At 39.9% G+C, this 15,882-nt stretch overlaps 1 protein-coding gene across 1 annotated transcript in view; it reads right to left on the bottom strand.

The window, feature by feature from the left end:
* Positions 1-15,882, bottom strand: part of ARHGEF38 (Rho guanine nucleotide exchange factor (GEF) 38) — a gene marked incomplete at its 5' end in the record, with an annotated part of 76,931 nt that overhangs the window by 40,907 nt on the left and 20,142 nt on the right. Inside the window, one exon of the mRNA XM_008583899.1 lies at positions 4,168-4,185. Coding sequence (XP_008582121.1) covers positions 4,168-4,185 — 18 coding nt within the window. The remainder of the gene's footprint in view (positions 1-4,167; positions 4,186-15,882) is intronic.

Raw genomic sequence — 15,882 nt, forward strand, 5'->3', positions numbered from 1 at the left:
CTGGGGAGGAGCATTTAGGGGCCGGTAGGAGACTAGGGGACTTCTGTTTTTCTTGACAAATCTTGTGGAAGGTTTGACTCTTTAAACCATGAGTACATATCATTTTTTAAATAATAGAAAGTTTTAAAAAAAAGAAACACGCAAGAATACTCAAGAAAATTCTGAAAAAGAAAAGTGCTGAGCTGAGACTAGTTATACCAGACATTAAAATATTTTGCCAAGCCATGAAAATGAAAGCAGTTTGGTACTGGTACATATATGGTAGTGCAAAATAGAAAATCAAGAAATAAATACAAGTTTATGTAGAAATTGAGTACATGGTAAATATGACATTCCTCTTCAGTGGAAAAAATTATTCAACATCAGATAGTGTGATAATTAGCTGACCATCTAAAAATAATAATAAAAATAGACTTCTCTGTCACTCTTTACACCAAAATAATTTCCAAATAGATCAAATATTTAATTATTAAAAGTAAAACCACACAAGGACTTGAAGAAAATGTGTTATTACACTTTAAAAACTAATCTTCAAGTTTGTAAACAAGACACAAAATCCAAAAACCACAGTAGAAAAAATGACAAATTAAAAAATTTTTAGCTCTGTAAAACTGTATAGATAAAAGCAAAACCAGAAGCAGTCCATAAATGAAATAAAAGTCAAATGATTAGCTGGAAAAATTATTTATAGTACATAATATAATACAGATGACAGAAAAAGGTTAATATACTTTCTAATTAAAGAGACATCTATTACAAAAAGATAAACATTTCAATAAAAGCGAAAAAATTATTTAAAAAGATCATTCATTAAAGATAAAATACAAGTGGTTAAATATGCATAAAAGTGCTCAAGATCATTAAAACAACAGAATACCATTTTTGGTCTATTACATTGCCACAAGTAGTAAAGATACAACTAGTAATTGTACCTAATGTTGGGAAGTAGAGGATAAGTGGACAACTCATATATGGAAAGTGGAAATATAAATTAGCTCAGCTTTTCTGAAATTTTCTGATAATATGTATCAAGGGCCCTGTGTTGGGAAGTAGAGGATAAGTGGACAACTCATATATGGACAGTGGAAATATAAATTAGCTCAGCTTTTCTGAAATTTTCTGATAATATGTATCAAGGGCCCTTTGATCTAGCAATTCCACTTTTAGAAATTCATCTGTAGAAAATAATCAGATTACTGTACAAAGATCATGTATAAGAACGTACATAAGACATCAATGCTTATAAAACTGACACAATTCAACTGTCAGTAAGAGCTTGATAAACTAAATTATGGTATATATCTAATAGAATATCACATAGTTATAAAATAGTGTGGATTTATATTCACTGACATGGAAAGATGTCCATGATGTATTGATGAATGAGATAGCAAACCGACATATAGCAAATGCACAGTGGTCCTGTTTTAGTCAGTGTGTGTGTAAAGAAAAAACTCCATGAAGTGATGGACTCACTGCAGTGTTATAGTGGTTAACTTTAAACACGACGACCAATTGTTTTTACTGTCCTCACTTTTATTTTCTTTATATTGCAGTGTTTCTTTAATAATTTAAAAATACAAAGAAAAGAGAAAAGAATCTATAACATTTCATGATTAATAGGAACCCTGAGATCCAAAAGTGGGAATAGCTGGTCAGACAGGCAACACACGGAGGAAAAAGTAAAAACATGAAGATGACAAACACTACACTTCTGGAGATGGTTAAATTTAGGATAGGCATCTTTTTCTTGCTTTACAACATGGGACCTTCAACATGCTTTCTTGGGGACTCTTTAGTGCAAGACTATCAGTTTTGTCACTTTAATATTGGCTTTGATGTTTGCATAAGATCACAACTCAAAGTAAACATTTTAGAACTTATAAATATCTTTGACTTTGTATTTTTTAAAAGATAAATAGTAAAAAAAAAAAAGAAGAACCCAACAATTTTCAATTGCTGTAAGGGATTTTTTGGATGCCATTTAAAAACACACATCTCTTAATGTACTTTTGGCTGCAACATTCCTGGACTTTGCTGCTAAAGAGCCCAACAATTACACAGCACTTGACATTGCCTTTATGCTTTTCTGTAGCAGCATGTGTGCTTCGTGACCAAGTGAGAGGAACAGGAAGGAAAATAACTGATAGCAAACTTGTCTTTGATGTTCATCCAGCCACATGCTGTGACTGACCCTCCTCTTATCTATTTAGCTCTTGATGTGCAGCATAGGCTAGAGGGGAAGAACACAATCCGGCTAACTCCCACACAGTAGGACTGCCACAAAGGTTAGGGCAATTTTTTAAGCAAATGTGTCAAGACAATGTGCAGTTTGCTTTAAGCACTCTGCACGTAGTAGTCTGCATGCCAGAAGAATACTTCCTTCTGCTCCTTTGAATCTCTTTTGCTCTCTTCTCTTTATTTTGTCTTTTGCTTATAAAGACCTACATTTTAGGAAAAGAAACCTTAGCAGAATCTGTAGCACAAGAAGTTCTTCTTTAACCACCCAATTTATGGGTATCTCCAGTTCTTGGCACAGTGCAGGGAACACAGGCTCTAGAATGAGGCAGTGCCACCCCCACTCTCACCCCAATCAACCATCTTTGAAGAGAAGCCAGGAAGGCCCTGATGTGTGAAAGGACCAAAAGGCTCATGCACCACTTCAAGTTCAAATGATCTCAGAATAGGAAACTCATAATTCTGCTCATAACTGTTTATCCTACTGAATATTTTTTCCTTCTGAAAGAAGAGACTTAGAAAGTGAGAGAATTTGGTGCCTCTTTGGTGTCTCAAAATCAACTTCTCAACTTGGCTGAGGTCTAAAGCCTTGGTCTTCAAGTCTGTAAGATTCCTCTACCTCCAATCTGAACTCTGTCTTTCCTCACTGTTGCTCTGCACCAAACCATAAGTGACATGTATTTGTGGCTTAAATTCATATAATTTCTATTTTGTAAATTTTACATCCTTGATGTAAGCTCTCTGGAGTTAAAAATTCACACACATATGCAGCAAACACACAAACGCACACTAGAAGCTCAGGACATTAGAGAGTTGCTGACCATGCTAAGCCAAAGGTACTTTTTCAAGTCCTAGTAAATTTAATTTTGTATTTAAGTCAGTATTATTCTTTCAGTATTCAGCAAACACACAAACGCACACTAGAAGCTCAGGACATTAGAGAGTTGCTGACCATGCTAAGCCAAAGATACTTTTTCAAGTCCTAGTAAATTTAATTTTGTATTTAAGTCAGTATTATTCTTTCAGTATTTATTAGGCTAGACATGCTTTTCTTCTAGGAAAATGGACATCTTGCAGAGTGTGTGTGTACATTGTAAGAAATAATTTCTGTACTGTCTTAATGACCAACTATTTTATCTTAACATTTTATTTCCATTCTTTATATGAGTATATGATTTTTTCTCCATAAATCATGAGTCCAAACTAGAAGAAACCCAGAATTTTACTAAAATACATAAAGAATCTTTTCTTGTGCAATAATCTATGGAATCTTCAAAAATATTATGGTTTTAACTTGAGATTTTTAAAAGACTAATATTGATCATAGGAAGAAGTGTTTTCAGACATATAAAGATTCCTAAACATGTGTGATGAGCAGTTACCAAAGAGTTCCTGACACCAGAAAACTTAAGTAAATTATATATCAGGATTCTTCTAAAAAAGCTTAGTAGAGTATATGGGTTGGTAATTTAATTTGTAAGGTCATCTTGGACAAATTGGAAATAAAGTAATATTGAAATTTGATGCACCAGTGTTGATTTCTTTATTAAAAGTGATACACACGGGGCCGGCCCGGTGGCGCACTGCTACAGTGCGCCGCTTGGGAGCGCAGCAGCGCTCCAGCCGAGGGTTCGGATCCCACATACAGACCGGTTCCCGCTCACTGGCTGAGCGAGGTGCGGGTGCAACACTGAGGGTTGCGAGCCCGTTGCTAGTCCCGGTCCAGTATGGGCGTGACACTGAGGGTTTCGATCCATTGCCGGACACGAAAAAAGACAAGAAGGAAAAAAATAAAATAAAATAAAATAAAATAAAAGTGATACACACAATTTTAAAAACTAAAAATTCTAATTTGGATAGGAACATTCAGCAGCTTTTCCCTATGATTTTTATATTTGATTTCTATTATATATTTTTAAAAGTACTTACTCTTGCATGTATATTTTCCTGTAAGAGAGAGAGAAAAAAAGTAAATTCATGTAAATCCACATATTTGAGGTAATATGCAAACATTACAAAACCTTTTAGATTTTATTAGGTTAAGTAAAATAACAAGAAATTTTCATGAATGCCCTATAGAATTTGTCTTATTATTTTATAATCATGTCTCTAAAGTTTTGTTTTAGTATACATATTTTGCTTCATACTTTATGTAAGATTAAAAACTATTGATTAATATTACAGTTAGTAAATTTTGATAATTTAAAAATGGATTTAAATTTAAATTTTTGTTTACATTATGGAAAAATTATCATTTAAATATTTTAATAGGAGAGACACAGATTACAAGGTTACAAAGAAAATACTTAAGTGACCTGCAGAAAACTATTATCATGTGTTCCGTAATATGTCTATATAGGGTGTTATGCAGATTATGAACAATTTACCTATTCAATGAGTAATTCTCACAAAAGACTTCAGTAGGCATTGCTAGCTTTGGAGGCTTCCATTTTGCTGAAATAAGACTGAAATCCTTCCAAGGAAAAGCAACACATGCTCTGCCTCTGCTTCCATCTCCTCTCTACCCCATTTCCTACTATTTCACTTATTCCCCCAGTCTGTGGCAGACCCACAGGCTCCTTGCTCTTTCTAGAACCTGCTAGGCATGTTCTTGCCTCTAGGTCCTTGCACTTTCTTTTTCTTCTGCCTGGATTGCTCTTCCTCCACGTATCTGCATGGCTTACTCCCTTATCTCTTTCAGGTCTTTGCTCAGATGCCTCTTCCCAGTGAAGCCTTCCCTGACAACCTTTTAAAATTTGCACCTTGCCTCACACCATACTCCTTATCCCCATTTCCTGCTTTATTTCTCTTCATAACACTTGTCACTTTCTAACATACTATGTAAATTTCTTATTTAGTTTATTGTCTATCCCTCCACCCCACACAAGAATTTATGCTTCATTTGTTCACTGCTGTAGCCCTAGTACCTAAAAAAGTGACTGGCACTTGGTAGGAGCTCAAAACATACACTTCAAATTAATTAGCAATAAAAAAGTAGAAATTATTCAGGTTAAATTTAAAGAATAAAGGAGATGAAAAGTTTTCTCTAAAAGCTTCATGTGGCTATAGAGAAATAAAATAATAATCTGATCACTGTGGCCTCTGGTTTCTTATTTTTTTGGAATACAGCAAATCTTATGACCCCATCCCATGACAGTAGATGGTCTTTTTACATTTGGTGATTGAGAAAAAATTTAATAAATAACTATGCCCAATTTCGTAAATTTTAATGGATTTACTGTTTTTTTTATTAGTTCCAGTGCTATGTATATGTGGAAAACAGTGGTATAATCATGTAAAGCAATTGTTTCCTCAGTCTTCTGACATGTTATTGATAGGTTCTGAACATAACCGGCGCCATTTTAGGCAAGGTCAAGCACAAAATGGCCCCAACCCCTCCCCCCTTCCCTTTATGAGAAACCTCATGATTTCTGAGAAACAGAAACCCTTTTGCTTCCACAAGGGTGCAGTTCTCCATACTGGTTACATAGCTTCCATATTAGCATAATGCCCCTCCTTGATTATATCAGCCAGCCCTTGGCACCCTATATAAGCTCTTTCACCACTATACCTGGTGCTGTCCTCCATTTTGAGGGCAGCCCCAGCTGCCCTCCACTTTGAGCACAGCCTGGCAGATTCTTTTCCTTTAATAAAGCTTGATTGGTACTTGGCGTTTGGCTCACTTTCTTTCATTTTGGTGCCAAAATCTGGGCAGGGTTCTGGCTGACATTCTTGGACTATCCTCACCTGGTTTGATTGGCCCTGAGCCACCCTTCCCAGACCTGCTGAACCAGGTACCTCTGGGAGTCTCTCCTTTTGCCATTTCAGACCAATGCATCCAACATCAGCCTCGATTCAAGGTCAGTGGGTCTGTCCTACCTACTTCTATGGGTTCCCCTGACTGCTCTCTATGACTACTGTCTACTTCCCAAAGACCAGGCACCTGGCCGAGGGAACCTCTCTCGTGCCCCCCAGCTATTGGAGGATGCTCCTCTAGCTGGTCGGTGGCTTTTCTCTCTAAAAGAAGGTGCACAGCAAAGAGGATGCTCTTTGTTGACCCTCTTCTACTAGGACTGCCCCTTTCCTTTCTCACCCTCTAAATGGGATCCTCACAATCCAAACCTCCATGCTTTATGCCTCTGGGCTGTCTGCTGGCCAATTTCCTCCACATTCTATGCCTTTGGGCTGTCTACAATCTCTCGGCCTCCAGGGAGACATTAAAACTTGAACACCTTGTTTTTATAATCAGGTTTGGATCCCAGTGGCCAGAAGATGGCACTCTCGATTTAGATACTCTCTTAGACAACTTTTGTCACTGAAATGGCAAGCCAGAGAGATTCCTCATGTTCAAGCCTTTTTTCTGTCTCCAACTACAATCCTTCTCTCTCTGTCAAAACTCTCCTATGTCTCAAATTCTTCTAGTTCATGCCTGACCTCCCCTTCTGGACTTGGACCAATCTTCTGATCTGTCAGCCTTCCACCTTTTCTCCCTCTTCCCCCTACCTGGCCTCAAGACACTCGCCCTCAGCCACCCAACCCCTCTCCTCCCGCTTCATCAAGTAAGAATCTCACCTCAGCTCTGGCTCCTTTATACCCCCTCTGTGAAGTGGCAGAGACAGGGGGAATTGTCTGGGTCCACATCCCCTTTTCTCTTTCCGATGTCTTCCAAATTGAAAAATGACTGGGATCTTTCCACTCCAACCTAGACACATACCTTAAAGAATTCAGATATCTCACCCTGTCTTATGATTTCACCTGGCATGATATTTTTTTGATTCTCACTACTGCTTTGTCCCCTGAGGACAGAGAACAGGTCTGGGTAACTGCCCAACAACAGGCAGATGAGGTACATGCTCAAAATAATAGGCGGCCTGTGGGAGTCATGGCTGCACCTTGCATGGACCCAAATTGGGACTACCAGGCTGGCCACAGGGATTGGGATCTCTGGGATAACATGATCACACACTTGATTTACAGCCTCCAAAAGGCTGCTCACAAGTTGGTCAATTATGACAAGCTTAGAGAAATCACACAGAGATCCACTGAAAATCTTGGCGAGTTCCTAACCCACCTCTCTGAGGCACTACATAAATACACAGTATAGACTTCCTCAGTGCAGCTTTTAAGGTTTTTAGCAGTATAGAGACGAGGAGAAAAGAAAGATTGTTGCAAAAGAGATCAGGCCAAATACCAACTTCTGGCTAATGCCATCCAAGGATCACATAGTCCAAAGCTGGCTGCCTCTAGGGGCAAGCCACCCAGGAACTGCTTCAAATGCGATCAACTGGGCCACTGGGCATGGGCCTGTCATAATGCCAGGCTCTCTCCCAGGCCCTGTCCTCACTGCAAACATCCAAATCACTGGGAGTTTGACTGTTCCACTTACCAGGGAGGGAGTGGCCCAGTCCCCAACCTACAGCTTTGGCTTCATGGCCATCCCTACCAGAGCTGCTTGGCTTCACCCGTGAGGAGGACTGATGATGCCCAGGGCCTGAGGCCCCCACAGAGTTCATGCTACCACTCACTTACCCCCTCCTCATCCATGCCCTAAAAAAGGAATATCCGGTTGCTTGCCCCCTAACGTAATTTCTTGCATATTCATATTTTGGCTCATCCTGACATCCAGACAGATGGAGGGATGGATATGGGACTGGGACTAACTTTGGTGCCCCCTCAAGTTACATGGTCCCTGTGTAACTTGCCTCATAGCAGGTAAGCTGATCTCTTTTGTCATTGATACAGGAGCCACTTACTCTACCCTTCCTAAATATGCAGGACCAACAACCCCATCCTCTATCACAATAGTAGGGGTCATGAGATCAGAATACCACCTACAGATCACTCGACCCCTTTCCTGCACCCTACATGAAACCCAGTTCACACACAAATTTTTAATAATGCCTCCATTCCCAGCCCCCTTACTGGGACAGGACATTCTTTCCAAATTCAAAGCCACTCTTACCTTAAACACTTTAACTCCAGCTACAATACTCCTGTATTGGCCATCCCCAGACCTGGCCCCTGAGACTTCCACCTTCCCCTCTCCCTCAGACAAGGTTAATCCTATAGTATGGGACACCTCTTCTCTCTTCACTGCTACACACCTTTCCCTTATCCTTGTTAAATTATGAAACCCCTCTTTGTTCCCTAATGTCCCACAGTACCCCATCACTAACAAACACTTAATAGGCTTAAACCCCGTCATACACAAACTCCTTTCTTCTCATCTCTTATGGCCTACCTGCTCGCCTTTTAATACACCCATCCTTCCAGTTATAAAACCTAATGGCTCATACCATTTAGTGCAGGACTGATCCTGACACATGCCATTCCCAACTTACTTGGATAGTTTTGCCCCAGGGATTTCAGGATAGCCCCCACTTCTTCAGTTAGGTCTTAGCTCAAGACTTATCTGAACTTCCCCCAACCTCTAGCACTTTAATACAATACATGGATGACTTCCTCCTTTGTAGCCCTTCCTATGAAGATTCACAGGCCCACATTGTTGCTCTCCTTAATTTCCTGGCCTCCAGGGGATATAGAGTGTCCCCCAGCAAGTCTCAAATTTCTTCTCCTTCAGTTACCTATTTGGGAGTCCACCTCACCCCTAACACCAGAGGAATAATGGTGGATTGGAAGAGTCTAGCTTCTGAATTCCCTACTCCTACTACAAAGGGTGAAATCCTTTCTTTTTCAGGGCTCGCAGGGTGTCTTTGCCTATGGATTCCTAACTTTGGTGTGCTAGCAAAACCACTTTATAAGGCAGCCAAAGGGGATCCTGCCATTCCCTTAGATCCCACAAAGCCCATTCATTCCCTTCCAGTGATTAAAAGCTGTTCTCCTCACAGCCCCAGCTCTATCCCTCCCAAACCTATCTCATCCTTTTATCCTATACATCGCCAAAACCCAAGGATTGGCAGTCGGGGTTTGGGGACAAGAGGCAAGAGATATTTTCTCCTCCATCACATACCTCTCTAAAAAACTAGACACCACAGCCCAGGGATGGGCCCCCTGTTTATAGGCCTTGGCAGCAGCCACCCTTTTAACTCAAGAAAGCTCTAAACTAACTTTTGGACCTTCTCAGCCATAAGGCCAAGTCAATTCTGTCCCCTTCCTGCCTACAACTTATTCACCTTACTTCTGCTGAAAATCCCCAGTTCTCCTTTAAAACTTGCCCTCCCTTAAATCCAGTCACTGTCATCCCAAAACACTCATGACCCTTAGAACACAATTGCATGGAGGCTTTAGACCTCTTTCCCAATCCCTTTCCACACATCTCCCCACAAGCCCACAGGCCTCAGCCCCTTTGAACTTATGTACGGTAGACCCTTCACACTTACATCTCTCCCTTCCAGCTCATTGCCTTTAGGCCAGTATCTCCCTACTCTTTCACTCGTTAGGGATCTTCTTAGGGAACAGGCCAACCTTCTATTACCTCATCCTTTCCCCACCACCCCCTCAGACTTTAAACTGAGCCTGGGACAGCAAGTGTATATTAAAACCCGAATCCCAAAGCCTCTCTCACCATGCTGGGAAGGGCCTCATACAGCACTTCTCACCACCCCCGCAGCAGTAAAAGTACTAGGAAAAGCCCCCTTGGTATCACTTATCCTTGGTAAAACTAGCACCTGAGACTTTACCCAAAGAATCTGTTAACACCAAGCCAGAGGGGTCCCTCTACTCAACCCCAACCCCAACATCTCCTCACACTTCATCCATTTTAGGACCCACAAAACTGAAAATCTCCAGGACCTCCGCTCTTCCCCCAATCCCAGAAGAAGGATGATCTTTCCCCCAGCGATTATCCTCTCACTCTTGCAGGTCCGCTTCACGTCCTCCACACAAGAGCTACTCCAAGACTGGTCCCGACCTGCTATCACAGGTTTGCCATTATGGGATAAGAATATGCCACCCCATGTCTGCAACTTTTACTATACTATTTGTTCTAGTACTTGCTACAGGATTGGCCAGTGTAATTTCATTGTGGCAATGTACACTTTAAATTCTTTTGGCTCCCTGACCCTTCACATCCTTTCCATGTTTTTCCTCCTATCTCAATGCTCCCCCTTACCTGGAACACGTAGGTTCCAGGTCCAGAGGGATGATACAGTCCTTAGTGAATCAGCCTGGTCCCCGAGTGACTCATCTGTCTCCCACTCTGTGAGAAACTTTTTGTGGTCAACCCCCTTCCTTTTGATGCAGCCCACAACGTTTCCACAAACGTCTCTTCACTTTCCTCTATTCTCACCTCAGTGAGGACTGTCAGCATTGTGCGGGGCCTGCCCACACTCAGCCTCACTAACACCAAATGCTACCACTCACTTACCCCCTCCTCATCCATGCCCTAAAAAAGGAATATCTTGTTGCTTGCCCCCTAACGTGATTTCTTGCATATTCATTTGGCTCATCCTGACATCCAGACAGATGGAGGGATGGATATGGGACTGGGACTAACTTTGGTGCCCCATGCAGGAAGTGCCCCCACTCCTGTAGGGCACTAATTGTACCTTTTTAAATTGGGGCAGGAATCCTTCCTGCAACTGGGACTGGCATAGCGAGCCTTGCTACTGCCTCTCAGTTCTATCAAAAACTGTCAGAAGAACTAAGTATAGATAACATCTCCTTCCTCCAGCAACAGGTCACCTCACTCTTGACAGTCACTTTACAGAACTGTCGGGCCCTTGACCTCCTTACAGACAAGAAGGAAGGCACTTGCCTCTTCTTGGGGGAGGAATGCTGTTATTATGTAAATGAGTCCAGGTGATCCAAAACAACTTAAACCATTTAAAGGCAAGCATTGATCACTGATGCAAAGGGTTACAAAACACAAACGTACCTTGGGGGTGGCCCCAGTCACTGAACCCTTGGATATCCTGGCATATGTCCCTACCAGGACCCATAACTGTGCTGGGACTCATCCTAGTTTTTGGTCCCTGTCTCTTTTGGTATTTCTCTAATTTCTTGCAGGAACATATGCAGTCTTTCACCAATCAAAAGGTCTCTGAATTGTTCCTGCGAGGAGGATATCAGCCCTTCAGAATCAGTGACCCTACCCCAGAGGAATACAGCCTCCCCACATGAAACCAATACCCTGCCACCTAATTGTTTTACCTGCCAACATAAATCTTTTATTTTTTCCATATCTTCGCCCATCTCCAGCAGGAAGTAGCTTCAGAAGAATGAGACCTTTGCCCCTTTTCCCTTCTCTCTATACTTAAAAGGCAGGAATGATAGGTTCTGAACATAACCAGCACCATTTTAGGCAAGGCCAAGCACAAAATGGCCCCAAACCCTCCTCCCTTCCCTTTATGAGAAACCTCATGATTTCCGAGAAACAGAAATCCTTCTGTTTCCACAAGGGTGCAGTTCTCTACCCTGGTTGCATAGCTTCCACATTAGCATAATGACCCTCCTTGATTGTATCAGCCAGCCCTTGGCACCCTATATAAGCTCTTTTACCCCCACACCTGGTGCTGTCCTCCATTTTGAGGGCAGCCCCGGCAGCCCTCCACTTCGAGTGCAGCCTGGCAGATTCTTTTCCTTTAATAAAGCTTGATCGGTACCCAGCATTTCAGCTCACTTTCTTTCAGTTACATGAATGGATTCCTAGACATCTTGAAATAACTAGGTTCTGCTGAGTCCAAGACCTCCTAGATGGAAATCAAGCGCAGAATTATAATTTCTTTAAAGGCAGAAGCTGCCATAATTGTATGCAATTATTAACTGCTGTCCAAATAACTTTTCTAACTGCAATGAAAGAAACTGCACCACTGCTACCCCTGGCCCACTATTTCCTTCTGTTCTTGCTTTCTTTCCCTAATTTCTATCCCTTTCTAGTGAGGATTTTCATTTTCCCAGTACGCTTTGTGGATCATAGATCAAAAATTTGGGGGGAGAAGGTGAGTAAAAATAAAAATGCAGTTTTCTATGGAAATAAACAAGTGAACAATGTGATCATTTAGAACCCAAACACATACTTTGAAGTTCAAAGAAAAGATAGTTCTTTTAACTTTTAGAGGAGACATGGAAAATTTTTTTTTCTTTTTCTGTGTAATTCATTTCAGTCAAGTAAAACCTAAATATTACATCATAAATTAAGCACTATGTTTAATGCAGTACAACATTTAATAAAAAGGAACATGAGAGATCTTCCAGTAGGGGAAACCACAGTCTATGGAGTAGGGGCACTCCCTTCCAACACCTCCTTTTTATTTGCTCATCATTTAAAAAAATCTCTCTTTTAGCTAAAACTTTCCAAAAGTTAATCCCAGCCAAGGACAATTCAGGAAGGAGGAAGTTAAACTATATTGATTTACCCTTTCAGGGAATAAAGTAATTTAATATCTCTACCAGTGTATCTCCTACCTTCATGGGTTCATTATTATTTGACTCAGTTAACAAAAGTTTTTATGTGGCTATTTTTTTAAGGATTATAGTCTTTGTTCAAACATGACACTTGCTGCATAACAAGGAACTGAATTTCCAAAAGTGATGATTTAAATTTTATTCTAATAGAATACTCTATTAGAATAATAAATATAAAATGTGGTGAACAACTGAAATATATTCCTTTAGGTTTTGCAGGGTATGAGCTCTGAGCTTCTTCTAGAAGCTACAAAAGTAATGTGAGCTGTCAAAGCACCCACATGACTAGAAGTCAGAAGTTTTCCTCCTGAAGGTGGTGGCCTAGGTTAGCAAGAAGATAAATATAGATAAATTTATAACAACTAGACATGAAGCTAGAAATGTGTCTTCCATCTAGCAAAAAACTTAGAAAATCCCCTTCATTCTTTTTCTATTACAAAATAAACAGATCTCGGGCCTCTTCAATGCATCAGGGACTTTGTTGGCATTTATCACTGGAAAAATAGAAAACGGAGGCAGCAGACAGGCTATCCTAATTATAGCTACACTTGCATTTACAGCCATTCTATTTTTCATTCTCCTCATATAGATCAGAAACCTTAAATAACCCCAAAGAAGCTAAGTAATTAGATCTTTAGCAAATAGCTTCCAAAACTTTAGACACTGTATTAATAAACTATTTCACACACTCTTAGGGGTCATTGATGTGACTATGTAAACACTCCTCATTGAATAAATTAAAACTTGCAAATTTCCTATTTGTAAGCTATAGATGCAGATGTGTATTGTGCTTCCGGATAGTTTTAGAGTCTTTTCTTTCTTAACATCTCCAAACTCTGAAATTACTGCTTAGATTGTATCTATATTTATATTGATGAAAAAAGCCCATCTGCTTCAGGGAAAGCAATGAGTGAATACTATGGCATGATTTCTCCCTCTAAAGTACTTCTTAACTTGATTGTGTATCAAAAATCACCTAAGGATGCTAGTTAAAAGTGCAGATCCTGGACTGGACCACTGGTGATTCTCTTATTTTAGTCTGGGTCAGAGCACAGGAATCTGCACTTTTAATACATGTTCCTTAGTGGATCTGGCACAGGGAGGTCACACACTGAGAAACTCCGCCTTAACACTTCAAAGGGATTAAAAATTATTTTCTGGATACAAATACTATTTTCTTTCTTGAGAGATAATGGGCTTCAAAGAATATCCAAAGGTTATGAGCTTGAGTTTGTTACAGAACCAGGCAATATCTCTATCACCCTTTTGGAAATTAATCTTGAACCGCACCCACCGTGACAGCTTCTGATGTGTTATTTAAATTAACTATTGTGTTATTAAACTTTCCAGATGGCTTTGTTTATCTCCCCAACTAGAGTTTGTGTTCCTGGGAGGCAAGAACTATGCTTATTTAAAAAATATATATTTTCAACATTATCTAGCACTCTTAATAAATATGTATTAGGCCCTCAATAAACATATGTTAATTTTGGTTAAAATGTAATCTAAGTTGCTTTAAAATCCACTTTAACTTCTAAGGCATGAAGCCACCTTTCTCATAGATGTTGCTTCAGATGAAGTTCTTCCAGTATCCCCCCTGCATGGTAGAAAATAGAGGCCACACCTAATATTCATTAGAAAATGGCAACTGCAGTTGGGTCTTATTATGTAGCTACAAGGAAAAGGCAGAGTGACAGTAATAGCTTTGACTGATGATTTGGCAAGGGAAACCAAGCCCTTAGGGTGTTCCAGACTCTCTTTGGCCTATAAACCTGTTTGAAAACCTGTTTCTCAGAATTTAAAGCTTAGCTCAATTGAGGTCAGTAGTATAGTAATGTCAATAATTCTACTTCTCTCAGCCTTCAGGCAGACCAGTACAATTCATCATTAACTTTATTTTCATGGAAAGGCAACTTTTGAGAAAATAGCTCTAACTTAAGCTATTTTATTTTGATTTTCTTTCCCTTAAGAAATAGTTCTGCCAATATGCCTCTTTGGATTTTATGCTTTCTAAACCTTTACACCTTCCAGTGCTGGAAATTATTTCCTAAAATCAGAATGATTCTGAATACACAAAATTTGGGGCATCACCAGGGCAGTAACTCCAAGCGTTCAGGAAAAGACCAAATAAGCCATTGAGTCTGAAAGCAATTTTCAGTAATTGGGACTTCATGAGGTTTCAAAATTACCTCTGCCTTTAGCTGTTTTTTAGGAGTATGATACTGAGATATACTTCCTAGTGGGATATTCTGGCAGGTTCTTTTTCTTTCTTTCAGCAGTCAGAAGCTTAATGAATAATAAACTAATGTTCATCCACCTCTGAGCGGACAGCTCCACTTCTAGTGAGAGGTAAGAAGCACAAGATTAATCACATCCTCTCCAGGTAAGGACCTTCATCCCCAGGATTGGCATTGGGGTGATGATTCAAGGTGCTAGTTGCTCATTTACTATGAGATTTCCTCTTTTATTTCTAGACACTAAAGAAGGAAAATGGCTCAAGACAGACATTTATTGAATCAGATCTTGCCACTTGTTTAAGGTAGAAAAGGTGTTCATTAACACCTAGCATAACACCACTATTTTTCCTGAGGAATAAAGTGCCTGTACATTTAGAAGACTTTGCTCCTAATATGTGAATTTATTAAGATGGATACAATTTCAAACTTTGTTTCTCTAAATTGATATGCTAGCACTGAACTAAACTGAAAATAGTGAGAAATAACTGAAGCTACTCATCACATACTATATTTAGGAGTTGTTTAATCATATTGATCTCCTTGAGGGCAGGATCTAAGTCTTATTTATTTTTGTATTATCAGCACCCAGAACTATGCTAGCCACAGCACAAGCACTAAACAAATGCTCTCACATTTAGTGACGAATATATTCTCCATGGCATGAAAAAATGCTTAGAAACTGCAATAATTTAATGACCAGTAGAGGGCAATAAAGTTGAAACTTCATTTATTTATTTATTTTTAAACTTCATCTAGCCTAGTTTAAACCCATTTCAGACCTAATTCTAGCCTGGGAAGGCTTCCTCAGAGTAGTCTCATTTAGACTTATGATTTCCCTTTACCGCAGCTTCAAACCTCTGGTACCACATTAGGACCCTATCTCTCCGCCTCCTCAATAGAGTATATAAGGGAAGTGTGCTAGAAAGTCAGGCTGGTTTGCTTTGATTTATACACCACAGCTCTCTGGTTAGTTAATTCCCAGCCTAATCAAGATCACCTGACAATGGATAATCCTTAAAAGTGAAGAAGCATAAGGGAACCA

This window comes from Galeopterus variegatus, unplaced genomic scaffold (genome assembly GCF_000696425.1).
Source record: "Galeopterus variegatus unplaced genomic scaffold, G_variegatus-3.0.2 Scaffold3074, whole genome shotgun sequence".
Lineage (NCBI taxonomy): Eukaryota > Metazoa > Chordata > Mammalia > Dermoptera > Cynocephalidae > Galeopterus > Galeopterus variegatus.